This window comes from Apodemus sylvaticus, chromosome X (assembly GCF_947179515.1).
Source record: "Apodemus sylvaticus chromosome X, mApoSyl1.1, whole genome shotgun sequence".
Lineage (NCBI taxonomy): Eukaryota > Metazoa > Chordata > Mammalia > Rodentia > Muridae > Apodemus > Apodemus sylvaticus.
This window is the reverse complement of record NC_067495.1, coordinates 10,923,677-10,950,422: the sequence shown is the minus strand read 5'-3', so window position 1 is coordinate 10,950,422 and position 26,746 is coordinate 10,923,677. Positions and strand designations below refer to the sequence as shown.

General features: G+C 35.9%; 1 protein-coding gene across 2 annotated transcripts in view; it reads left to right on the top strand.

Annotated features, from left to right (window-relative positions):
* The window catches only part of Sytl5 (synaptotagmin like 5), a 91,475-nt gene that overhangs the window by 38,109 nt on the left and 26,620 nt on the right, over nucleotides 1–26,746 (top strand). Inside the window, exons 6-13 of one of the 2 annotated variants that reach the window (XM_052171227.1) lie at nucleotides 3,015–3,156; nucleotides 8,116–8,245; nucleotides 10,725–10,831; nucleotides 16,062–16,151; nucleotides 16,944–17,009; nucleotides 19,648–19,826; nucleotides 21,131–21,230; nucleotides 22,714–22,875. In XM_052171227.1, coding sequence (XP_052027187.1) covers nucleotides 3,015–3,156; nucleotides 8,116–8,245; nucleotides 10,725–10,831; nucleotides 16,062–16,151; nucleotides 16,944–17,009; nucleotides 19,648–19,826; nucleotides 21,131–21,230; nucleotides 22,714–22,875 — 976 coding nt within the window. The remainder of the gene's footprint in view (nucleotides 1–3,014; nucleotides 3,157–8,115; nucleotides 8,246–10,724; nucleotides 10,832–16,061; nucleotides 16,152–16,943; nucleotides 17,010–19,647; nucleotides 19,827–21,130; nucleotides 21,231–22,713; nucleotides 22,876–26,746) is intronic. The other variant, XM_052171228.1, reaches the window with a different exon arrangement.

Below are 26,746 nucleotides of genomic sequence, written 5' to 3'. Positions count from 1 at the left end.
TCCTGCGCTGCGTAGTCTCTGGTTCTTAGTCAACCAAGCAGTGCCAGGGATTATTTCCATCTTGTGGTTTGGACCTTCCATCAAGTCAGTTATTATTGGAACATTACTTTCTGCTACCATTACTCTAGCATTCAGATCTACTAATTCTTATTTTTCTATTTTAACTTTTTTGAGTAAGTAGATCTCCCTTTAATGGAAGCAAGGGATAGGCAATCAAAGCCACAAACTGTCATAAACATCCTAAAGCGCATTATCAGACAATTGAGGCCTTAAGAAGACATCATCTTAGTGCACTGAAGTGAGGATAATATGATAGAGCAGAGAGAAATATGGATTTATCCATATACTTATCAGCAGGAGACAAATGAGGTCTACAGTTCCATAAATATTCCTTACCAAGAAACTAGTATTTATTAAGTTAGTATTTGTAACTTATTCTTTCCGAATGTGTTAGCCTCTCCAAGTAGTTTGATTTTTTTTAAAGTGTAGACATGCATATCTGTGTGTTTATATATCTCTATGAATGACTTATATATTCAAGCTAATATGTTTGGCTTCATGGCCCATAAATTCTCCATCTCAACTTCTCAATTCTCTAGTTGTAGAAAGAAAGCAGCACAGACAGTACAAAAATGAAAGGGTATGCATGCTTTGTAACACCATTTCATTTGTTGATATTGAAAAGTGAAGTTCATATATTTATGTACCTTAAGGTACTTCTCTTTTGCTTTTTCATCATCAATCTAAAAATGAGAAATTATTCTTGTTTACCAGAAAAAATATTATCTACCATTTTGCTGAATCTTAGTATCTCACAGTCATTCACTAAGCCAGAAACAATATCTTCATTTCTCATAGTTGCCATGAGGACAGCTCAACACTCTTCCTGTGAGCACTATGATACAGGAAGGATGCTGCCCCATGGAAACGGATGAATACAAGTGAACTCATGGCTGTGATAAATGGACTTACTGAGCAGTTTAGCACAGTGTTTTCCAGCTTTCTCTGTGTATTGGAACCAGCTAGGCAGTTTTAAAATACATTGTTTTCTAGAATGCATTCTCTAAGTGTCCACTGTGAGGTTTCAGATGCGCCACAAGAGGTCAAGGGTTACCTCACATAAGAAAGATTAACAATGTAGTATTTTGGGTCACTCAAGTTCTGGGAGAGAAAACTGCATTTTTTATATTTTTTTATATTTCTGTCTCATTTATCAGACTTATCTAATTTTTCAGCTATAATTTCTTTCCCCCATCTTTCCCATGTATTCATTACATATTTGAAATAACTAAAAGAAGTTAGAAAAGCTTATAAGCCTCAGAAGGAATGTCCTGTATTCTCTGTGTGGTATCATGTAGTATGCCTTAGTCTCAATATTAGTAGCTCTTAGGTGTCCTCTAGACACACGCATTTAACCAGGTAGTGCAGGCTCAAAACTGTCAACCATTCTACAAGGGGAGGGTACCAGAAAATGATTTCTGAGATACCACTCCTGTAAGAGCATTATACAAACCAGAAAGACAATGCATTAAATTATAGTATCTGTCTTTCTTATCCTTGGATCCTCTAAACAAATGTATACATCTCAAGGGCATCATCAGTATCTGGGGACATTGTGGAATTAACGAGTGTGTAGGCTTTTCAAAGTATATTTCATGAACTAAAATAGAGAAGACTGGTCTAATCTAGGAAAAAAATGTGTTTCTCAGTAAGCAAATGTATCTCTTTCTTGCCATTTCACCTTAACTCTGTTAGCCTGAACATTTGTTGCCACTAGTTTCTAAAATGTATTTAAATCATGGAACCATGATATCTGAATCAAAAATGGATCTTTCATAGTTGGCTTTCAAGCTTCTCTAAATTTGACTCAGATGTTATCATTCTCTTCCTATGTGAATGGCAAAGGTTCCTGTATTTATGTCATATTTAAATAATAACGAAAACACTTGACTCCTACTTATTTAAAATTCTGTGCCTCTTTAGACTAAACCTTTCCTTAGTCTAATCAACCAAAAGGAAGTATGTTGAGACACTCACAGTAAATGTCAAGGACAAATGTGAACGTGTATGTCATTTCTGAGATAATGCTGTTGGCAACAATAATTTCCAGTAGCTGACTTAGGATCACAGGAATTGCTTCCTTATTACCAGGGTAGCCTGTTAAATGTCATAGCTCTGATTAACCAACTGCTACCCAAGCCTCTGCAGTGATAGGACTTTCGCTGTCAGACTTACTGAAACCATGATGGAAATTTTGTCAAAACTGCTTGTATCTGGGAAGACTTTCAACACAGATAGAATCAGAAATATTCACACAAATCCCTTTGGTTGTAATTTCTTAACCTCTTTTTACAAGTTTAACCTTTAGACATATTTTAAAGGAGAATTTTCTTTTCTTTCTAAAAATCATAGGAAGAGGTGTTTCTAGAATAATATTGTTCTGAGATTCAACAACCTGTGTTTGTGACACTTTACTAGGTAGGTGGCTAATCTCCTAAACTAAGTAGGATCTCTTGAGATGAGCAGAAGTGGAAAAGTATGAGCGTGACTAACTGCTGTCAAAATGTAGTACCTGCTGGATGAAGGTCTAGGAAAATTACCCCTAAAACTTAAGACTTTTAAATTACATTAAGTGATTAAATCAGAAAATATGGTTTTTGCCCAACCCAACAAACATGGCCATAACCTGCTCTGAGATATGTCTATAGCACTGTAATTCGGAGTTATCTCTAGAAAGAGGAGGCCAGAGATGCCAAGTGTTAACAAAAGGATTTGACATAGAAGACTTCTCCTGGTTATGATGGCCTGATATGATAAGTCAGGGTGTGGGGTATGGGACCCGGTGAAGATCTGCAAGCCTTTGAGGAAGGTACCCTGAAAACTGCTGAGCAGCTCCAGTATGGTCCTCGTGAACTAGTGTGGTTTGCATCCGTCATCATTTTCCTCCTAAACATTTCCTAGCCAGTGTCTTTGGCTGATGTCAAAGTTGGAATGTGCTTTGTCCTCTCATTTAGGGGAAGTACCACTTCAACAGATCTCATTGATCAGGAGACTGGACGAGGAACATCAAAAAGCAGCTACAGCAATGGTGGAATCCCAGGCTCTCAGAGGTCACCAGCCCCAAGTACTCGTAGTGTGACCTCCATCAGCAGTAGAGTAAGTAAACAACTATAAAGTTGTTTATAAGTTATAAGTCTCTGGGACTTGGCTTTACTACCACCCATGACTGGGTTTAAATTCTCTGTTTGTCAGGGTATGTTGCTTATGCTCTTAAATGGAATGTATCTTTAGCATTGGCCCAGAGCCCCAAAATCAAAAAGAAAAGGCAAGCCAGGTTTTAAAGTTGGTGTCATATAACAGGCCTTTAAAGGTCTGTGTGATTTAAACAAACATAAAATGTTGATTGGAAGTTCTGACTTCCATCCTTCATGTTACTTCTCAGTGGACATATTTATAAATTAGCTATACTAATTTTTTTCTAAGCTGATTGATTGCCTACAGAAAAAGTAGAACCTTAAAGCCATATTAAGTCATTTTATAATTTTCCTTTCTTTACAAATGTTAAAATGAGAGATCAGACACATAATTAAGAGTTAAAGTACTATTATATATATATATATATATACACACACACATATATGAAAATGGTCTTTTGTACCATATTTTTTTCTTTTAAGAAAGAAAAATTACCAAGCACTTTGGAATAATACTTTCTTTTATCAACTACTCTATTGGAAGTTATTCTTGGAATTAAGTTACCATCTATTAGACTTTTTTATTAAGCAAGAAATTCAATATTGGTGGCATCTATATTAAGAAATCTTAATATATGAGCTTCAATACTTTGATTTAGCCATAATTTAGTGAAGTGAAACCTCCTGAAAGGCCCTGGACAAGGAAAGATTGAAAATAAGTGAAAAGAATTAGCCATTGTCTGGGCAGTGTCCTCCAAATGGACAAGGGCAATGAGACATACAAACAAGAAGGCTTGCTGCTCCATCTTTGACCATCAGTGCCCTGGCTTAAATAGTTTGTAAAATATCTGGACACATATATGTTCTTCATCAGGAAATAATGTGATTTACAAATTAGTTTTCTGTCTTAGTAACAAGAAAATATTTTTCTTTTTTCTGCTTTGAAAGCACCAGCTTAGACCAGCTAGAATAGAAGAGCAAGCAAGTTCTACACCATTACTGTCTAGTCAGAGTAAATCTTCCCAGTTTCATTGTAGGAGATTCATTTAGATAAAATTTTTCTTCCCCCTTAAATAATACATGGGAAGATCCTTGTTTTGAGATTGATCAAACTGGATTTAATTTTGCCAACTGAAGTGTTAGCCGGTTGCTACTGCCAGCATAAAGAACCTGAGGTGAAAGCATGCCTGAATTGCTAATGGAAAACTGAAAAGGCCACTATACTTCTGCTAGGGAGTGGAGGGAAGAGTACTCTCATGTGGGTTCAGAGGAGTCATGAGGCAGCAAGGCCCTTGAAAGGTGTTTCGATATTTAGTCTGATTAAGATAGATAAGACTGTTGGGCTCAAGTAACAGAGCAGTATGATTTACCATCTGTTTAGGCAGGATCTCGAGATGGGGCTGCTGAGGAACAGCTGAGGGAAGTAAGAGAAAACCAGAAACTATTTGGAAAGCCTCTGCCATACCACAGCCATTAGAAGGGGCTTGGGAACAGGGAGGCAGCAGCAAGTTGAGGGAGCAATCAGACTGTTTCAGTATTTTGGAGGAAAAATCAAAAGACATTTGAACAGATTGAATATCAGTGATTGATCTGTTTCAATAAAACCTAAATTCTACTTCCTTAGATAAAAGGCAGATTTTGAATTTCATACATATTTATACCAAGCTCAGCAAGTGGATTTTATTTAGCAGTCAGAAAAGTGCATAGATTGTTGATGACTATATTTGCTTCTTTGGTAACCTAACAAGAAATGATATTTACCGTATTTGTGAGCTGGTAGTGATGAGACACTGAGAAGATACTTGTTCAAGGACCAGGGACCATGTATGCCTTATAAAGAAACCTGTGGCTGAGAGAAAGTGTAAAGAAGGGAGGCTGGAAATAAGGATAATGTTTTCCGACTATTAAGATATTAAAGCGTTCAAAAAAGTTATCAATTGCTGCACCTGCGAAGTGGTTAGCAGCTGACTGTCCATACAGTTGCCATGAGTTAATCCAGTTTGATCCATCTCAAAACAAGGATGTTCCAACTTCCCACATATTATTTGGGGGGAAAAGAACAATTTTGTCCAAATGAATCTCCTACAATGAAATTGGGAAGATCTACTCTGACTAGACAGTGATGGTGGGGAGCTTGCTTGCTCTTGTCTTCTAGCTGGTCTAAGCAGGTGCTTTCAAAACAGAAAAAAGAAAATATTTTCTTATTAATAAGACAGAAAAGCAACTCATAAATCACATTGTTTTCCTGATGAAAGGCATATATACGTGGGTGCAAGTGTGTGTGTGTATGTGTGTGCATGTGCATGTGCATGTGGGTGCAAGTGTGTGTATGTGTGTGTGTATGTACATGTACATGTGAGTACAAGTGTGTCTGTGCATGTGCATGTGGGTGCAAGTGTGTCTGTGCATGTGCATGTGGGTGCAAATATGTGTGTACATATGCATGTGAGTGCAAGTGTGTGTGTGTGTCTACATGTGCATTTGGGTACAAGTATGTGTGCATGTGGGTATGAGTGTGTGTGTGTGTGTGTGTGTGTCTGTGTCTGTGTCTGTGTCTGTGACAAAGATGACAATTTCTCCTAGAAATGAAAAACTTTTAGAAAATGAATAGCTCTGTGCTCTATTATAAACTGCTAATTGTATGCTTCACCTGAACATCTAGAGCAGTGGTTCTCAACCTTCCTAATGTTGCGACCCTTTACTACATTTCTTCATGTTGTGGTGACCCCCAACCATAAAATTGTTTTTGTTGCTACCTCATAACTGTAATTTTGCTACTGTTATGAATTTTAAATACCCGTGTTTTCTGATAGTCATAAGCAAACCCTGTGGAAGAGATGTTCAGCTCCCCAAAGGGTCGCAACCCACAGGCTGAGCAGCGCTGCTCTAGAGCATGTGTTATATGTTAATGACTATACAATGTTAAGTGACCTATTAATATTCAATATTAATGGAACCACCAGATCACCTGTGGACATTTTTTCAATCATCATAATTGCTAGTTAAGGAGCTTAGTCTTGCTTCATTAGAGGTCTTCCATGTGTTAAGAATTTCCTGATGAGCTGTTAAAAGTGGACCTAAACTAATTCATCTATTGACCTCTGTCACACTTGGAATAAACTTTGCTAGCCTATGCTAATTAGACAAATTAGAAGAAATACACTTTCTGCTATAGGTCTTACATGTTGAAAATGATGAAATAATGAATAGAGTCTACTGGAGCTGAATTGATTAACATGCTAAGCAAGTAAGAGGTAAACCTATCTGTGGAGGCTTTATTGAAGTATGCTTGAACATCTTAAGATGTCAGGCAACGAGGAGTGAAGAAAATGGTAAAATCTCTCTTAGTTTTAACAATTATCACATCATGATGCCGTTTTCATGGGCATTTAGCCTTAGCCTAGTTCTCAAGAGGCCCACAGGTTTCTTTTTTAATGTTAAATAAAGCTTAGCTAGATAGTGGCCATGACAGAGAAAATATACCTAAATAATCTCAACAACATGGCTGCTAAGGAAGAGAATCAGTTTCCCCTAAGGCTGTGCTCCTGTATAGCCTTTTGAATCCCAGTGGTCAGCACTGGACACATGTATATATGAGCAATGCTAAATGGACTCAGTAAGGTATACACACACATACACACTCACAACCACACATACTCACACACACACACACACACACACACACACAGGAATAAGGCATGTTTTTGACATGGCCATTCTCATGTCAAGCAATGCACTCACTCAGCACTTCACCTACTCCTTACAAGTAAGTCTCCATTCTTAAAAGCATTGCTAGGTATTATTTTCATGGCATTTTTATTTCAAAATACATGTAACTGACTATATTTTGATCACCTAGCCTTCTAAATGAAAAAGGTGACAAGGTCTTAGTTAAATGTTGACAGAGAAAGTAATACATGTGTGAGTCAGCTTTCTAGGGTCTAGCTCAGAAGGTTTCAAACTGTGGTCCATGGACCTCTTTGGGGATCAAACAAGACTTTTCCAGGGTTCTCCTAAGACCATCAGAAAACACAGATGTTTACATTACTATTCGCAACCATAGCAAAAGTACAAAAGTAAAGTAGCAACGAAAATAATGTTATGGTTGGAGGTCAACACAACATGAAGAACTGCAGTAAAGGGTCAAAGCATTAGGAAGGTTGAGAAACACTGCTTTAGCTAGACACGAAACTAATAAAAAGATTCTACATGTTTGGTTTTCTATTATTGCAAAAGTGTCTGAGATATAACAAGTTAAAAATAGAATTTTGCTTCAGCCTACAGTTCTTGAGGTTTCATGTCAGAAAAAAAACAGGAAGGAAAAAAGAAAAGAAACAAAAATAAAAAAAGGAAAAGAAAAATACCTTCCTTTGTGGCATATAATAGAACAGAATATGGCAGGCAATGCATTGCAGAGAAAGCTGCTCACCTCATGGTTGTCAATTACTTAAAACTTGGCACACCCCTAAAAGGGTTCTATCATCATCCAATATGACCAACCCAAAGATGAAAGACTCCATTGTTTGGACCTTGAGGAAATATTCTTTATAAAAACCACAACAGGATAGTTAAGTAGAGGGGATGTTGACAGAAGACAAATGCAAGACCAAACAATCCTATGGCTCATTGCTACTCCATGTAAGATTGGAAGTTCCTATATCTTTCTTGCTAATCTAATGCCACTAGTTCTATGAATCAGAAGAATCAAATATGTCTCATATTAAATTGAGACCTTCTTGGATTCAATTTTATATGGTAACCTTTGATATATAGGCTTCTGATAAAGGTCCTTCAAATGTAATTTTATTTCTCCCCTTCCCAAACAATACACATAACTTTATACTAAAGCATATTTATATGAAAACGTTTTTAAGAGAAATCAGTCAGTCTAATGGTCCTTTATTTTTTTCTTTGTTGGAAGGAACATGGTTTTGAAAATTCCACAGCTTTGGCTACCATTGAAAGCACCTGTGAGGAGCTTACAAAGAGTCACCGCAGAAACACGTCTGGTACACCTTCCATAGCAGTGTCTGCTACCTCGCTCTCCTCAGGTGGGTAGTTATAATATATGCATTGTACTGAATGTACTGTAAAAAAGACCAAATCAGGTTGAATTTCCTGTTTTATATGGTGTTGAGTGGATGTTTTAAACTTGAGAAAACATTCATCCATCACAGTAATTGGTCAATTCAAAGGCATTTTCTAAAGTTGGTCCCAAGTAATGCCTTGGGCCACTCCATTTATGAAAAGTTTACTTATCGAGTATATAGTTTTGTCATAAGTCACTGTAAAGGTTTAAAGCTATACCAGATTATCAGTATAGAAATACAGAAAATACAAATAGTTTTAAGGTACATTTGATTTGACAGGTAATAACTCTTACAGATGAAGGGAATGATAATTCAGTCTATAGAATGGTTGTATATTCCCTATAACCAGACACATTTTTTTCATCATTTAAATTAGAATTACTTGTAAGTAGCTTGGCCTAGTGTGATTTTTATTGCTAGAATAAACTCCATGACCAAAAGCAGTTTGGAGAAGAAAGGGTTTATTTCCTTATATAGCTCATAATCTATCATGAAGGGAAAGCTGTAAGTAAAGCACAGAGCATGGAGCAGTGTCGCTTACTGACTTGCTCTTCACGGTGTGCTCAATTTGCTTTAATATACCCCAGCACCACTTGCTCAAGGGTGGTACTGTCCACAGTAATCTGCTTTCTTCCATATTAATATCAGTCGAGAAAATGTCTCATAGGCTTACTGACAGGCCAATCTGATGGAAGCATTTTTCTCAATTGACAGTAACAGCAGAAAGGGAATGGGTGGGGTATATATATATATATATATATATATATATATATATATATATATGTATATATATATATTGGAAGGTTTGGAGGGAGGAGAGGGAAAGGGAAAATTATGTAATTATTCTCTAATTTCAGTATATGTATTATTATTAAATACATTATTACAAAAATAACTAAGTATAATATCATCTCAATAAAAGGAATTCTGATACCTTAAAGAAAAAACTAGCAGTACACATATTAAAGATATTAGTGAAAAGATTTTTATTCATGCAAATATTATTTATATTATAGTTTATTATCTATAAGAAAATTCTTCAGAGAAATACATCATCACTGTAATGTTTATGTGCCATATATTGAGTTAAATTCATAATTAAACCTTCAGTATTAAAACATTATGTGTTGCTCAATGATAATAACTTCAGTGTAGCCCAAGGCTAGATTATAGCTAATAACTTGAATTTCAAGGAAGCTGCTCCTAGGCAGCAGGCTCCCAAATGGTTTGTGTGTGTGCATGTTTTTGCATGTTTGTGGGTGTGTACTTATGTACCTATGGGGACCAGTGCCCTCTAAAATGCATGTTCTTAAAAACAAGAAAGTAGCCCAGCAAAATCTAGTGAATAAAAGCACTTGCTGCCAAACCTGATAACCTGTGTGTGTTCAGTTCCCTGGGTGGGGCTCACATAACAAAAGGAAAGAACCAACTCCCAAAAGTTGTCCTGTGATTTCCACTTTTGTGTCATGGCACAGACATGACTGTAAACATACACTAAATAAATAGATACAGTTTTAAAAGAAAAAGACTGTAAAGAAATTTACTTGTTTAGTGATATTAGTGTAACCTAGAAACTAACATCATAAAGTCAACTTCTACTGCAGATCTTCCAGAACTGATCATTCAGTGTGTACTCTGTCAGGCACCACGCTAAGCACTTCTTCACTGCATTTGCCATTCAAACTCAAGTATTTGATTGCTCTTTCCAGTCTCTCTCATTTATAAGCAACAATATTTGTCTCAGCAGGACTTTAGAACAGAAATAATCTGTGCAAATAAACTGCCCTAACTTGGTAAGCTGTCTACAGAATTGTTGAGAAACACATCATTTATTAATTGATACTTTAAAGAGTAATATCAAGATGTTCTATTGACAATGGAATGTCCAAGTAACTAATGAAATCAGAACCTCTTTCTATAGTCATTCCCTTCTGCATTAAAGGAAGTTATATCATTTAAAAATGGAAATTTATGATTGGTTGGCTTCATTTTATGCCAAATGTGCAAACATTCTCTCCAAAATAACAATGCTCTTCAAAAGTGATTTTTCTCGTGAAGCCTAAAGACCCAATCTGTGCAAATTTTATGATTTAGGAAGGAGTAAATCAGAATCTTTAAACAGCTTAAAGTTACCCTTAGATTTTATAACAGAGCACATAACCTCCTATGATCAAAGGCCAAATGAACACAGACCTGTTCGTCTTCATATCAAGGCAATTTTCAAAACACTCTAAAGGTTTAAGTATGTTAATACAAAACAGCATGAAATTTTTGAGCCTGGATGTGGTTTCCATGACATTGGATTATATGTGTGTTTGTGTGTGTGTATCTGTCTATCTGTCTGCATGTAAAATTGAAATATTGAAATATTTGAAACAGAAATGCAGAAGGATGATGAAATAAACTGATTCATATCTGCATTTCATATTTCTCCTTCCAGAGCGGAGTCGATCTGAGTTAGATTTGAGTGAGTCATTTGTGGAAGACTTAGAGGACACTTCAAGCATAAGAAGCAGATCTGTCCCTGGGGCTTTAGACAAAGACTTGGTAAGTTGGATGTAGAAGAAAGTTCAATAACACATGGAAAGGAGAGCATGATCTTGCTTCAAGCACTTAGGTGATAAGTTTAGAGTAAAATAAAGACATCTTTATGGTATCTTTAAGACTATCTTCCTGGTAGTTTTCCCTGTCAACTGTAAGAAAAACTAAAACAGTAAGTATACTTACAAAAAAACAATACTGCAAGTAAAATTACTTTATGAATATATACATATAACTTAAAATAATATAAAGTGACTTGGCAATGTTAAAATGCATTAAATGAATGAATTAAATGAAATAAATAAAAATTAGACTAATATAATATATAATATGTATCATATGATATGATATGTGGTATATGATATATGATTGCTATATGCTATATAAACTATAATCTATAATCCATAATCCATAATATATAATCTAAACATATATATAATACACAAAATTAATTGTATAATACATATATATATGCTGGTAACCTTAGCCAGCCAAGGTTGATGGTGGTGAGGCATGCCTTTCATCTCAGCACTTAGGAGGCAGAGGCAGGAAGATCTCTGTAAGTTTGAGGTCAGCCTGGTCTACTGAATGAGTTCTAGAGCTGTTACACAGAAAATTTCTGCCTCAAAAAAATAACTAAATAAAAATAAAAAACAATATATATTTGATTAAAGTAACATTATATTACAATAATACATTTTAAAAATTTTTTAAAATGTGTTTAAAAAGGCCAAAAACAAATAAAATTGTACTTTAAAACTGATGGAAACTTTTTTAATATGATTTCAAATATTAAATATTAAAAATATCAGTATATGCCATTTTAAATGTTGATATTATTAATCTATTTCAATTACAACTTAGTAGACAACATGGATTCTCACTGACATTATTAGTTAATAATGTTCTCGAGGTTTGAAAGGCATGTATGATGAAATAAAAATGTTTTTATAAGTATTAAATTTTGCACAAAATATGAAATAATACTTGTATACTCAGAAACTCCTGGAAAAGTTAGTAATAAAATCTACTAGAATTGACAATAGAATCTATTTACTGGATTGTTCCCCAATGGCTTTCTCAGCCTGCTCTCTTATATACATCAGGCCCAAGGGTAGTACTGCCCACAGTGAATTGTGCCCTTCCACATTAATATTAATCAAGGAAATGCCCCACAGGCCAATCTAATAGGGACATTCTCTCTTCTGATTCTCTTTACCCAGATAATCCTAGCCTGTGTCAAATTGCCAGAGAAATAACCTGAACAATGGGCATTACAAAGGAAATAAGACTGAAAATGAAATTTCAGCTTGTCTTTCTAGATTGTGATTTTTTAAGTAATTAATTAATTTATTACTTTTTTACATTCTAAATGCTACCCTGCCCTCTAGTACCTCCTTCACAGAGTCCCTCCCCCTGGGGCACCCCTCCTTCTCTGAGAGTGTGGGATCTCCTTGGGTATCCCCCATCCTGGAACATCAAGTCTGGAGGGTTAGGCCCATACTCTCCCACTGAGGCCAGACAAAGCAGCCCTGTTATGCCAGTTGTTGGGGGACCCACGTGGAGATTGAGCTGTACATTTGCTCCATATGTGCCAGGGGCCTCAGTTCAGCCAGTGTGTGCTTTTTGGTTGGTGGCTCAGTCTCTGAGAGCCCCCAAGGGTCCAGGTTAGTTGACTCTGCTGGTCTTCCTGTGGAGATCCTATCCCCTTCAGGACCTTCAATCCTTCCTCCTATTCTTCCATAGAGGTCCCTGAACTCATCCTTCTGTTTAGCTGTGGGTATCTGCATTTGTTTCAATCAGCTGCTGGGTGGACCCTCTCAGATGACAGTTATGCTAAGCTCCTGCCTGCAAGCTCAAGTATGACTAATAGTGCCAGGGATTAGTGCTTATCTATGGGACAGCTCTCAAGTTGGGCCGATTATTGGTTGGTCATTCCCTCAGTCTCTGTTCCATTTTTGTCTCTGCATTTCTTTTAAACAGGACAAATTTTAGATAAAAAGTTCTGTGTTGTGGGAAATATTAAAAATGAACCGACACATTCTCAGCAACTCTCTGCCCTGGTGGCCTGGCTGGTCATGAACTGGTAGGCAATCGCCAACCTGTTTTTATCTCATGGAGACTATGATTCAGAACTCTAAAATCTTTCCACCCAGCTCGCTAAATTCTTACTGGCAGGTCACATCCATGCTTCAAAACCCCCACGGCCTTTGTGATGCACATCAGGCAAGGAAAACACAATACAAACTTAGTTCAGAAACGATGGTAACTTGATCGCTGGGAGCAGCAACTAAAATTCTGTTCTTGTAAGATTTATTAAATCTATATCCTCTGGTGGTAAAAGCTGATGGATCCACCATTGAAACCAGGTCCCTCTCCAAAAAGGGACCTAATTCTCTCTTGCTTCCTCTCTTCCTCTATCCAAACCAGAAGTACCTCCTACTTGCTCCTTTATTCATTAGGTGATTGATTCACAAGAAGTCACCTGAGTATATGTCTCACTCCTTGTCCCCATGAGAACAAAATTAGCATCAAAATACAAACATCACCAAGCCTATTGACAACAGTTTTGTGGGTGGGCTGGTGCCCTTATACCTCCACTACAGGAGGTAGCTACTTCAAGTTCCATGTCCCTACTGTTATATATCTTGGCTAAGGTTACCAGCATTGACTGCTGGGAGCCTCCCAGATCCCAGGTCTCTGACACTAAATTCTCCCTCCCCTGACCACTGGCAGCTACAGATTTCCATTCATTTTCCTTGCCTTCTGGCCTCTTCTCCCATTTCTCCCCACACCTGATCCTGAACCCCCATTCCCCTTCCTATCCCTTCTCTCACTGAGGTATCTTCCTCCTATGACTGTTTTATTCCCTCCTTCTAAGTGCAATCCAAGCATTTTCATATGGGCCTCGCTTCTTATTTAGCTTCTTTGGGTCTGTGGGATATCATGGGTATCCTGCAGTTTATATCTAATATCTGCTTATTAATAAGTACATACCATGCATTTCATTTGGGGTCTGGGTTACCTCATTGGGGATGATATTTTCTAGTTCCATCAATTTGCCTACAAAATTCAAAATATCCTTGTTTTAATAGCCGAATAGTATTCCATTGTGTAGATAGATGTACCACATTTTCTATATTTGATTGAGGTACATCTAGGTTGTTTTTTATTTCTGACTTTTGCAAATAAAGTTTCTGTGAACATAGTGGAGCATGTATCCTTGTTGTTTGATATACTGTTGTTTGGTATATGTCCAGGAGCGGCATAGCTGGGTCTTCAGGTAGAACTATTTCCAGTTTTCTGAGAAACTGCCTGATTGATTTCCAGAGTGGTTATACAAGTTTGCACTCCTACCTACAATGGAGGAGCGTTTCCCTTGTTCTACATCCTTGCCAGCATATGCTGTCACTTGAGTTTTTGATCTTAGTCATTCAGATGAGTTTAAGGTAGAATCAGCAGGATATTTATTTTCAAATGATGAGATACCACATGTAAAAAATCCTAAATGATATAAAAATATGATATGACTATAGTCAATTCTTCAAGGTCTTAAGATATCGGATTATTTATAAAATCCAATTATATGGTACATACTATTATTAAACAGCTGGCAATCAAGTTGCAAATGTAATCCTAATAATGACATGAAAAATACTTTTAAAAAGATAGGAAATTAGTGTATTTTGAATACATAATGTGTACTTTGTGGCTTAAAAAACTGTTGAGCTAAATTAAAGGCCTGAATAAATGAAGATTTATTTATAGATTAGGAAAATTCATGATTTTAAGATTAAAAACTCCTTCCAGGATAATCTATGGATTCAATACCAATCAAAACTCAACTAAGATATTTTGTAAAAATGGGCATGAGAATTCTGAAATTCATATTAACATGCCATGAGCCCAGAACAAAAATAGTTACTCTTGTGTGTAAAAGACTCTAAGACTGAATGATTAGTACTATGAGTTCATTATATTAATCTTTCTATATTCCTAAATGCATGGACATATTTCTGAACACACCCTATGTCATATGGATGCTTGAAAAATTTCATAATCTATTTTCACAACAAAGTAAAAAGATTATGAAGACTAGAAGGTTGTGTTGTAACTGCTGCACAATCACACTGTCAAAATAGGAAGCATAAGAAAATACTAGTTGATACAACAGTAAGGATGTTTTTGCTACACTTTAAAGAAATATCTAGTTTGAAAGTATCCAAAATGAGAAATAAATAATAATTTACACCTAGAAACATTAAAGTCAAAGAATGTCAAATATAAGAGAAAATTCTTTAAAACATATGGAAATAAATTTTATTTTACACACACAAAAAACCAAGAATCAAATTAATGGCAGTTTTCTATGGTAATACCGAGTTCAAGATGAAAACAGTAATATTTTGAAAGTATTGAAAGAAAACTATTTTAAACCTAGAATTAAAAAAAAATCCTACTTAAAGATAGCATGGCCTCTAAGACTTACCAAACAAAAGCCCACGTTGAAAACAGTTTAAGGTCAAATATAGTTATGAAAAAAAATAAATCTTGGAATAGTTGCAAAACATTTTAAAAACAAATGCCATTATATAAATTGGTAAAGCTGTACTAATGGAGCTAAGATCAAAGAAGCAAAAAAGATACATATACACATTAAACGAGTCTTTAAATTCTATTTTAAAAAAAGCATACCAGTGAAGATCACTGATCTTATAGAAGTTATGTTAAGCATCAAAAAGTAAGTTAAAAATAATTCATGAATTTTCTTGATAAAATATACTACTAAGCAATTATTCACATAAGGAAGAAAGAATAGCAAAAAGGTGGTGGTAGAGACAGGTTGGAGAGACAGGGAAAGTTTGTGTGAAGGAAAGTGTGTAGGAGAGGGCAAGTTTTATCTAAAAAATACTTTAAGTGTATTGTCTAAACTGAATCACCTTAGAGACCAGGGAGGTAAGAGTTAAACCCATGTCTGTGTCATTCCAAATTTTATGTTCTTTCCATCAAGCAAGCATTATGAGGAAAAAGCATTATGAGGAACAATGCCCTGACCCTGACTACTTCTTTGATTTGGTAATTAAGATGAACAAAAGCCTAAACCTGAGACTTGATTTCTCTGGTTTTCCTTGATTTTCTGAGTATCTGTGAAAGAAATCTCTTTCTTTTCCATGTAAAAAAAAAACTTCCTATGATAAAAATAAACTAAGGTATTGTCTTTTCCACCCTTTCCTAGAACTCCTTAGAAGACACTGAAGATGGTGTTGACATAGTGTCCTCCATGTTTTCTGGAAATACCCACAGTCTGGCAAGTGGCCTGTCAACTGTAAGCACTCTCACAGAATCTTTCTTTCTCTTGTTCATCCCCAGTTCCTTTTCAAAAGACATGGTAAGATGTGATCATCGTACGTCCAATCTATTGTAAATTCCTGCTTACCCTGTACCCTCACACCAACTTACACATATTTTGATTTCTGAATCCTTCCTTCTTTTTCCATGATCTTCACACAGCTTTGAAACTTTCTTCATTCCCATTTTATAAAGAACTGGATAAGAGGTGTTTGAAGACTCCCAGAGCAAAGAATTAAACGGTGAAGGAGATAGAAAAGCTAATTACCATAATATGACCATTGTCAGTTGCATGAGTCATTTGGTACTCCTATAAACATACTCAATTGTTTCATAAATATCCAAAGAAATTCTTAAATTTCTTCATTTTCTAATTTAATGTTCAGTCGTCAAGTCTACAGATTATTCCAGTTCTGTTGATGAGTTTCCCACCTACCATTCTCTCAACACCCCAACTGCTCTCTACACTACTGTCAACCACATTACTACAACACACCCCTACTCAGCTTTCTTTCCTACTCAAAAAACAAAACAAGTAAGCAAGAAAACAAACAAGCAAACAAACAAACAAACAAACAACTCTCCAGAGCATCCCACTGTCTACAGGGGAAATTCTGCTCTTAACCTTAAATTAAAGATCTCCCCTGAGAGCAGGCCTTTAGCAACATACATGTCATTGTATCTACCTCTTTAACTGCGTTTCTTTGCTTCTCTGATTTCTGTGCTCTAATACACTTTTTCTTTTGGTCATTGGATGGCATCCTTAAAGAACTCCCAAGCAGGATCTGATAGGAAGAGGAGCTACCTAAATGTGCCTGATGCTGATTCAGACACTGTGAGTTTTCACCTTTGTCATTTCCCTCTTCCCAAATGTATTGCACAAGTTCCATGGTTTGGGAAATGTGGTTGGATGAGACGTTCCACCTGTTTTCTGACTTGTATGTACATAGCCAGATACTCCCTTTGGAAGGGATTCATGAGCTAACATGTCTGTAGGATTCCAGTTTGTTAAATGTAATGATCTGAGTACTAGGCAAAAGACAAGTCCTAAAAGGCAGTAAACACCCCCATTTTAAATCACAACCATGTCTTGATAAAGAAAAAGGGGTTGTTAGTAGTAAAATTGTCATAATTATTTTAAATCCTCCCACGTGTCAGATTTTGTAACTTCTTAAATTTTCTTCTAATCATAGGGACCCCACATCCCTCTTTCATCATGTAGCTACAGAGGGATGGAGTGTATTGAGAAAGTCAGTTGTAATAGGAGGCAGTGAGCTGTGATCTATAGGACATTTCACTAGAAATCCAGAACTTTCCTCCATGACATGCTATTGCTACCGTATTAGTGAACCAGAGTTTATTAACATGGCTGAAGATAATTCATGACACTATTAAGACTTGAAACATGGCATGGTCCAAGGATCAATACTACTGTAAAATCTTGGACCCCCAACGTAATGTTTCTGTTATTCTCTCGTGTAACTCTTATGTTAAAAGTAAGGTCTTATTTTCCAAAAACTTAATAATCTCTTTTGAACTTAAAAACTACTTGAAAAATAATTCAGGTAAACATTTTATTCTGTTCTTAAGTTGTTCTGTTACTACTAATAGAATCAGTGTACCTGCTGAGTATTGTATAGTGTGTCAGGTCTTAGAATCTCAACAGCTATTACCATGTTTACTTGCCATTCAACATTAATATTTTGTTTCTGCCTCTTGAGCTTAGTTTATTGTATTTGAGACAGTTCATTGTGTTTGAGAAAACTCAACAACCTCTGGATCTGTCTCCTAAGTTATGAGATGATGGATATATATATATATATATATATATATATATATATATATATATAGTTTTGCTTTAGATTGAAGAAATTGTCAAAACTTAGCATATCACAAATAGAAATTCATTGGAAAAATAAAAAATAACATTAATGACACTACAAACTGCTAGTTAGTACCTTGCCTCCTCTGTATAGTGTCTGATGGATGCTCTGTTTCCTTTTCAAATCTTCACTGATATGCCCATGAAGTTACAGTGGTACCCTGGGATATAAGCACACATAATTTGCATCCTTAAGTCCTAGATGTCTGTCAAAAAATTAAAATGTCAGACTATCCCAGACTTAATCTTCATTTAAAAATGATCCTTAGGTAATTTGTTATGTAGATAAAGTTTAAAATTCATGTTGCATTATTTTGAGAATAGCAAAAACAAATTCAGTTACTTATTGGTTCTCTAAGAAATAGCTTGTGTGCAATTTTAGAATTCTTGGATTATTCTTACCTTTGACTTCAGCTTAAAAGAGAGTATGAGCTAAGTCAGATACATCCTGTTCCTTTAAGAAATACATCATATTTGAAATACAAAAGCCTTTATAAAGCAGTAATAATAAAATCCATTCATAGACTGGTAGACAGATGCATAGAAAGATCAATAGATAGAAAGATACATAGATACATTCATATATCCACACATGATTTATACATTCATATATCCAGATATGATATATAACAGATAGATGTTCCATATATAGCTTTCATGCCTATATACCTATCTTTTAAAACAAATACCAATTCTCAGCTATTTATACTGCTATGGTCCTTGTTTCTCTGTGGTGAAAGAGAGGTTATAAAACTACCGCATCATTCACAAATGTTACTGGTCTTTTGTGTCCATCATGTTACTAAGATAGTGTCTTTGTTTCTGTAACTGAATAATAATAATGCTATATTGATTTGAACTATGCATTTCATGTTACAAATATCTTGACAAAAACTTTACTCATCCTTATAGAATGGTTTTATGCTTTTGATTAATTGAGGTAATTCAATTTTTTTGATGCTATAAATTTGCTCATTACTATTCCATGGAATATTAAAGCTATGGGCCATGAACTATCTATGTAGCCACACAGCTATGAATGTTATCCTTGTGAGTATGGGATATTATGCCATACCTTGAAGGCTGCAGCTGTGGTTCCTCCGGGTGTGACAGCATACACCATGTGAATATAAAGAAAGACATTTAAGATTTAACTTATAATAAGAAGTGAGCTCTTCTTTTTCCTGATCATTAAATTCTAGACATTTAAATAGATTGCACTTGAGTCTAGCAGCAAAAGTCATATAGTGACAGGGAGAAAGGAGCAAGATTATATTAGAAATCACTAAGTGACTCTATACTCACTCCAAAACACAAATAAAAGATTTCAGCTAACCCAAAGGAGATGCCTCCTCTTTCAGCAAGCTTCCTGCCCCCTTACTAATGGAGCTGGCTAATGGGTATTCTTCTCAGGCTAGAATTTTATGTACCACCAGCAAAACAAGCAAAGCTAGCGACTTGCTTTCTTTTCTCACTTTTGACCCCACTGCTGGTTACATAGAACAGCAATTGGAATTGATTAATGAGGGTGGATTTTGTGACTAGAGCCTTAGAAGAGCACTGGGTCACTTCTATTATCTTTTTTTCCCAGACTAGCCTTAACAGCATGATGAGTGTTTACAGTGAAACAGGAGACTATGGCAACGTGAAAGTCACTGGTGAGATTCTTCTCCACATCAGCTACTGCTACAAAACCGGCGGGCTCTACATTTTTGTCAAGAGCTGCAGAAACCTGGCCATAGGAGATGAAAAGAAACAGAGGACAGATGCGTAAGCATATCGGACGCCCCTCTGCCGCCTCGAGCACTGCCTTCTCTGTCTACTTGTGCATGTCATTTTCATAAGAGGTTAAAGATTCCCTTCAATTAAGAACTCTTCTGAAGTATGAGGATGACGTTTGTATATTTGGTTACTTGATTTGAAAGGAGCCATGATATGATTCCAGAATAACAAACATTTAGCTTGCACAGAGGCCACTCGAGGTGGAAGCAAAGCTGATTGTTTAAAAATTTGCATATAGTATATTTAATTACATTCTTTCTCCTCCTAAGCCTCCCAGATCCCCCTGTTTACTTCATGTTCTTTTTCTCTCTCAGAAAAAAGAAAGTGTGTGTGTGCACACACACACACACAGACACACACACAAACAAAAAAGAACCAAAAAAAAACCAAAAAACAAAAAACAAAAAAGGAAAAAAAAAAACACATGAAGTTGGTTAACTACTCCTGAGCATGAGTCCTCACTTGGAGTATATTTGGCTATACCCAGTGTTACTGCATTGAAGAAAGCCATTTTCTTTCTCCCAGAATCTATCAATTACAAATAGCTTCTCAGTTAGTGGTGTGACTACTTTGTTCACTTCCTATTGTCTAGATTTAAATGGCTAAGTGACAAATATAATTATTTTGGCTAACATGGAAAGGAACCATCTGAAATCCTATCATATGTGCTTCAGATATATGGTATAATATATTTCAATTTTGTGCATGTCTCTGTCTACTCTGATGTCCCTGTCCCAAGAGGCTTCTAAAAGAACCAAGGTATTGGCTTGAACTGTAAATTTGTCATTTTCCATTTCTTCCTTTTAACTGTTTCCTTTCATTCATTCACTCCAGTGGTCTATGCTCTGACCTCAGAAGATAGTAATGAAGAGACATATATCTCCAGCAAAGGTTGTGAGACTATTGATTTTAGCGGATTCCATTTATGCAGTAGGACAATACTGAAGTTCCTTGTGTTTTGTGGGTTAGGCATTGTTACTATCCCACTTTCTACACTTGAAAAAACAAATACACAACAGTGTAAAAACCCAAGACTATCAAAAGGGGTGATGTATAAGTAGTCCCATATAATGTTGCTTGATGCCAAAGCCTATTCTCTACCAGTATTCATCACTGTTACTTTCTTATAGAAAGCCCAGCATTATATGTATGATAACCTATTGTACAAACTAAAGTCTCTTCATTTCCATCTCTTTTATCCACTTACCCATTCCCTTTTCTAACTGAAATCCTGGAATATTTCTTGCAGAGTATATTTGTAAATGATGATTTTTATTCTTTGTTATTTATAGTTATGTCAAGTCATACCTTCTTCCAGACAAGTCCCGAAACAGTAAACGTAAGACCAAAATCAGGACAGGTACCAATCCAGAATTCAACGAAACATTAAAGGTAAATAAATACTAACATAGGAACATGTAAAGTAGAACCTTGTTGATTTGGAATTAATTACATACAAGAAGGTTGGGACGGGAATATTTTTAAGAGTTAATGGCTAGTCTGAGATAGCAAAGTGATATCCAAGCAACCCTACAAAATGAGACAAGTTGTAACTGAGACCATTCCTTATATCAAAATACAAACAAGCCAAAAAGAAAAGACTAACTAGATGTACCATTTCAAAACATGTGTGTGTGTTTTAGAAAACTAGAATTTGAATACTATTAGATTTCCTAGAAGTTTTTGGAAAAGAAAAACAAAGTAAACTACTCTGCTTTGTTCACCCTCTGCCGTGGCTGTGGTTATACCATAAGTTGACATGATCTATTAAAATTACAATTAGACCTTAGGTTCTAAATTCTAAAGAAACTCTTATTTCTTATGGGTAGTTACAAACAACCACTTTTCTCACTCTGAATCCATCTTGTCTGGTGAGACAGATGAAGGATAGTATGTGTAAGACCAAAATCAGGACAGGTACCAATCCAGAATCATGAAAAAATGTATGGACTTATGGCCAGAATAAAGGGTTCAGAGTCTATCACAGTGTGGGTTAGTTATAGAAGAAAGCCAGTAGTCTACATGTATTAGCAGAAATATTTGCAGAAGCAGGGACCAATATTAAAACAGATCAAATGAAGATGAACAAACACAGGCTGAGTGTGAAACCAGTGGTCATAATAGGATAACAAAGATGAGCCCAAGCAGAATATATAAACACAGTGACAGAGAAATTCAGGGAGCAAAGCATCAAAGTCAATCTGCTAGTAACAGATGGGATAGGAATGCACACCAAGCCAAGCTTAGAAATCAGTCAATCTAAAATATGACCCAGATGGATATTCAGTACAACAGATGAGAGGGTGTGTGGTCAAGTCCCTGGTTAACATACTTCTGGGGAAAGAAAGCAAGCCCAAAATACCTACTTTCTGCTCAACCTGTGTGTAGTTTTTTTTTTTTTTTAACTTCTGCACTTATACTTGGCTTTATGAAGCTTAGGCTACAAATTTCTCATGTCAATACTTTTCCAGATTTAAGGATTTTTGTTATGAATAAGTAAGTTAGAGTATTGTTATATTAAACCTGGAGCTACAAGGTAGACATGAGAAAAACAACAACAAACAGGTAAAATTGGAAAGAGGCTTCTTTATCACCTAACACTTTCATATTGTCTCTGAAGTTTGCTGACCCATATAATAAATCATATGAATAAATAGAAATAACAATATATAATAATATATAAATATATTTATATATACATATTTCTTAACTAGTTATAACCTAGATTTTTGGAGCATAACCTCAATTGTAGGAAAAATAGGCTTTTATTCATATTGTTGATGTCTATGGTCTAAAAATGAGTGAAGAAAATTTTAGCCTGCTCTACAATTCGACCCCTCCTTGCAGAGTGTGATGTTTTCAATCTTATTTGTAGTATACTATCAGCCACACCCAGCTGGAGACAAGAACTCTGCAGCTCTCAGTCTGGCACTATGATCGATTTGGACGCAACAGTTTCCTTGGAGAGGTGGAGATTGCTTTTGACTCATGGAACTTTGAAAATCCATGTGATGAGTGGTTTGTGCTTCAGCCCAAGGTAGGAAATACTTCCAGCTGTACAATTAGACAAATTTGAGCCAAATGAATATCTCAGGCCTGAAGAAGCTGAAGGCTTCTAAATTTTGAATAATAGTCTGCAAAGATTATTAAATTTGATAGATGTTATAAATCCATTATTTTAGAAGCTCTTCATAGATACATGTTGTGTAAAATAAGAAAACATGTAATCATACATGAGTGAGTTTTACTACTGAAATTCATATTTACCCATTGAAGATTCCTGTCAATTCTAAAAGGACCACACTAAATGATCCCATTAGAGCAAGAAAGTCTTTGTTTTTATGCCATCAAACACAAATTCATAGAGCATGGCCAACCTTAAAATATTATCTCCTTCTCATTTTCTATAATTTGCAGCATAAACAGGGATAGTTTCCTTGGCTCACATGAAAAAGCGATCACTATCTAAAATATTTTACTTTGGGAATGCCAATATAGTCATGTTCAACCCTAGAATAACAATGGATTGGATTCATTACAAGCAACTAAATTTTCTTCACATTTACAGTCAGTTTCTAAGTGAGAAGGAAAATGCAAAATTTTTATTTGTGTTATCTGTGATTATTTCTTATATGCAGTGACAAAGAAAGAAAGAAAAGAAAGTAAAGAAAAAGAAAATACATTTGGTAAAAACTGAACTGAAATTAGCATTGGTTTGCTCATAGCTTCAAAATGCCTATAGGATCTTGGAAAAGTTATTTCCTAAATCTTGGTGTTCTAATTTGTAATATAGCCATTAGTTTGATAGCTGTTGATACAGCTTGGAGACCTGGGGTATCTGAAGTGTTTTTCCCTCTCAGAGAGCTGACATTATGTTTGAATAAGAATTTTCTGTAAGTCTGTCAGCATTCTATTAGGCACATTTGAAGCTTGTAATAAAAAGATTGGGAGTACTTGCATTGATTAGTAGCTTGGTCCACATTGGCACATCTTAACTAGACCTTGGAGTCTCTTGACTTTCTACTCTTTTGTGACTTCAATTTCAGGGTTCGCATATGAGTGACCTCCTTTCCTAGCTCTACACATGCTGTATCCATACATTATTAGCTATAAGTAGGTGATAGCTCTCTACTCTGTATATGCAGTACAGAAAAAGAAACATTTTATTCCTGTTCCAATAGTCAAAACAATACCTTTGGCCTGCCTGGAGCAATCACAACACTCACTTAAAACCAGTCGCAATGGCCTTGTTATGCAAAGATCTGGCTACGTACCAGTCACAGCATTCTCCATTGTATCACATATAGAAATAAGCATTCAATGCAAATGAAGGCTTCCAATTGGACCCATCACAACATTCACTTTAAACAAGCCACTATGGCCTTGGTATGCAAATTAATGTCTATATATCTACCAAACACAGCATTCTCCATTTTATTCCACATAGAAATAATCACTCAATGTAAATGACAGCTTGAATTTGGACCAATCACAACACTCACTTTAAGCCAGTCACAATGGCCTTGCTATGCAAATGATGGTCTCTGTATGCACAAATCATAGCATTCTCCATTTGATCAGCTACTGAAGTAGTTATTCAAAGCAAATTAAGTCTTGTATTGGGACCAATAACTACACTAACACTCATATTAAACCAGTCACAATGGCCTTCTTATACAAATGAAGGTCTGAGAATGCACCAATCACAACACTCTCCATTTCATCACATACAGAAGTAAGCATTAAATGCAAATGAAGGCTTGTAAGTGGACCAATCACTAGACTCATAATAAAACAGCCCCAATGGCCTTCTTATGCAAATGAAGGTCTGAGAATTCACCAATCACAACACTCTCCATTTCATAATATACAATAGTAAGCATTCAATGCATATGAAGGATTGAATTTGGACCAATCACAAGACTCACTTGAAAGCAGTCACAATGGCCTTTTGTATTCAAATGATTATCTCATTATGCACCAATCAGAATATTCTCCATTTCATCACATACAGAAGAAAGCATTCAATGCAAATGAAGCCTTGTATTTAGACCAATCTGGAGACTCACATTAAACCATCCACAATGTCCTTATGAAATGAAGGTCTGACAATGCACCAATCACAACATTCTCCATTTCATCACATACAACGTGAGACTCACTTTTAAACACTCACAATGGACTTTGTATGCAAATGAAGGTCTGAGAATGCACCAATGAGGACAATCTCCAGTTCATAATATAGACAAGTAAGCATTCAATGCAAATGAGGGCTTGAACTTGGACCAATCGTGAGACTCACTTTTAACCAGTCACAATGACATTATGCAAATGAAGGTCTGAGGATGCACCAATCACAACATTCTCCATTTCATCACATGAAGAATGTCATGCAAATGAAGGCTTGCATTTAGACCAATCAAGAGACTCACATTTAACCAGTCATAATGTCCTTTGTATGCAAATGAAGGTCTTAGAATGTACCAATGAGGACAATCTCCAGTTCATAATATAGACAAGTAAGCATTCAATGCAAATGAGGGCTTGCACTTGGACCAATCGTGAGACTCACTTGAAACCAGTCACAATGGTCACTGTATGCAAATGAAGGTCTGAGTATGCACCAATGAGGACAATCTCCATTTCATAATATAGACAAGTAAGCATTCAATGCAAATGAGCAATTGCACTTGGACCAATAATTAGACTCACTTGAAACCAGTCACAATGGCCTTTGTATGCAAATGAGGGTCTGAGAAAACACCAATGAGGACATGATCCATTTCATCACATATAGAATTCAATGCAAATGAAGGCTTGTATTTGGACCAATCATGAGACTCAATTTTAACCAGTCACAATGGCCTTTGTATGCAAATGAAGGTCTGAGAATGCACCAATGAGGACAATTTATATTTTATAATATAGAGAAGTAAGCGATCAATGCAAATGAGGGCTTGCACTTGGACCAATCCTGAGACTCACTTTTAACCAGTCATAATGACATTATGCAAATGAAGGTCTGAGAATGCACCAATCACAACATTCTCCATTTCATCACATACAGAAGAATGCCAGGCAAATGAAAGCTTGCATTTAGACCTATCAAGAGGCTTCCTTTAACCAGTTACTATGACCTTTGTATGCAAATTAAGGTCTGAGATTGGACCAATGTGGACAATCTCCATTTAATCATATACAGAAGTAAGCATTCAATGCAAATGAAGGCTTGCACTTGGACCAATCATTTGAGTCACTTGAAACTAGTCACAATAGCCTTTCTACTCAAATGATTATCTCGTTATAAACCAATAAGAACATGATCCATTTCATCACATATGGAAGCATTGAATGCAAATGAAGGCTTGCATTTAAACCAATCAAGAGACTCACCTTTAACTAGTCACAATGGCCTTTGTATGCAAATGAAGGTCTGAGAATGCACCAATCACAACATTCTCCATTTCATCACATACAGAAGAATGCCATGCAAATGAAGGCTTGCATTTAGACCAATCAAGAGACTCACTTTTAAACAGTCACTATGGCCTTTGTATGCAAATGAAGGTCTGAGAATGGACCAATGAGGACAATCTCCATTTCATAATATACAGAAGTAAGCATTCAATGCAAATGAAGGCTTGCATTTAGACGAATCAAGAGACTCACTTTTAACCAGTCACAATAGCCTTTGTATGAAAATGAAGGTCTGAGAATGTAGCAATGACGACAATCTCCATTTCAGAATACAGACACGTTAACATTCAATGCAAATGAGGGCTTGGCACTTGGACCAATTGTGAGACTCACTTGAAACTGGTCACAATGGCCTTTGTATGCAAATGAAGGTCTGAGAATGCACCAATGAGGTGAGGACCATCTCAATTTCAGAATATAAATAAGTAAGC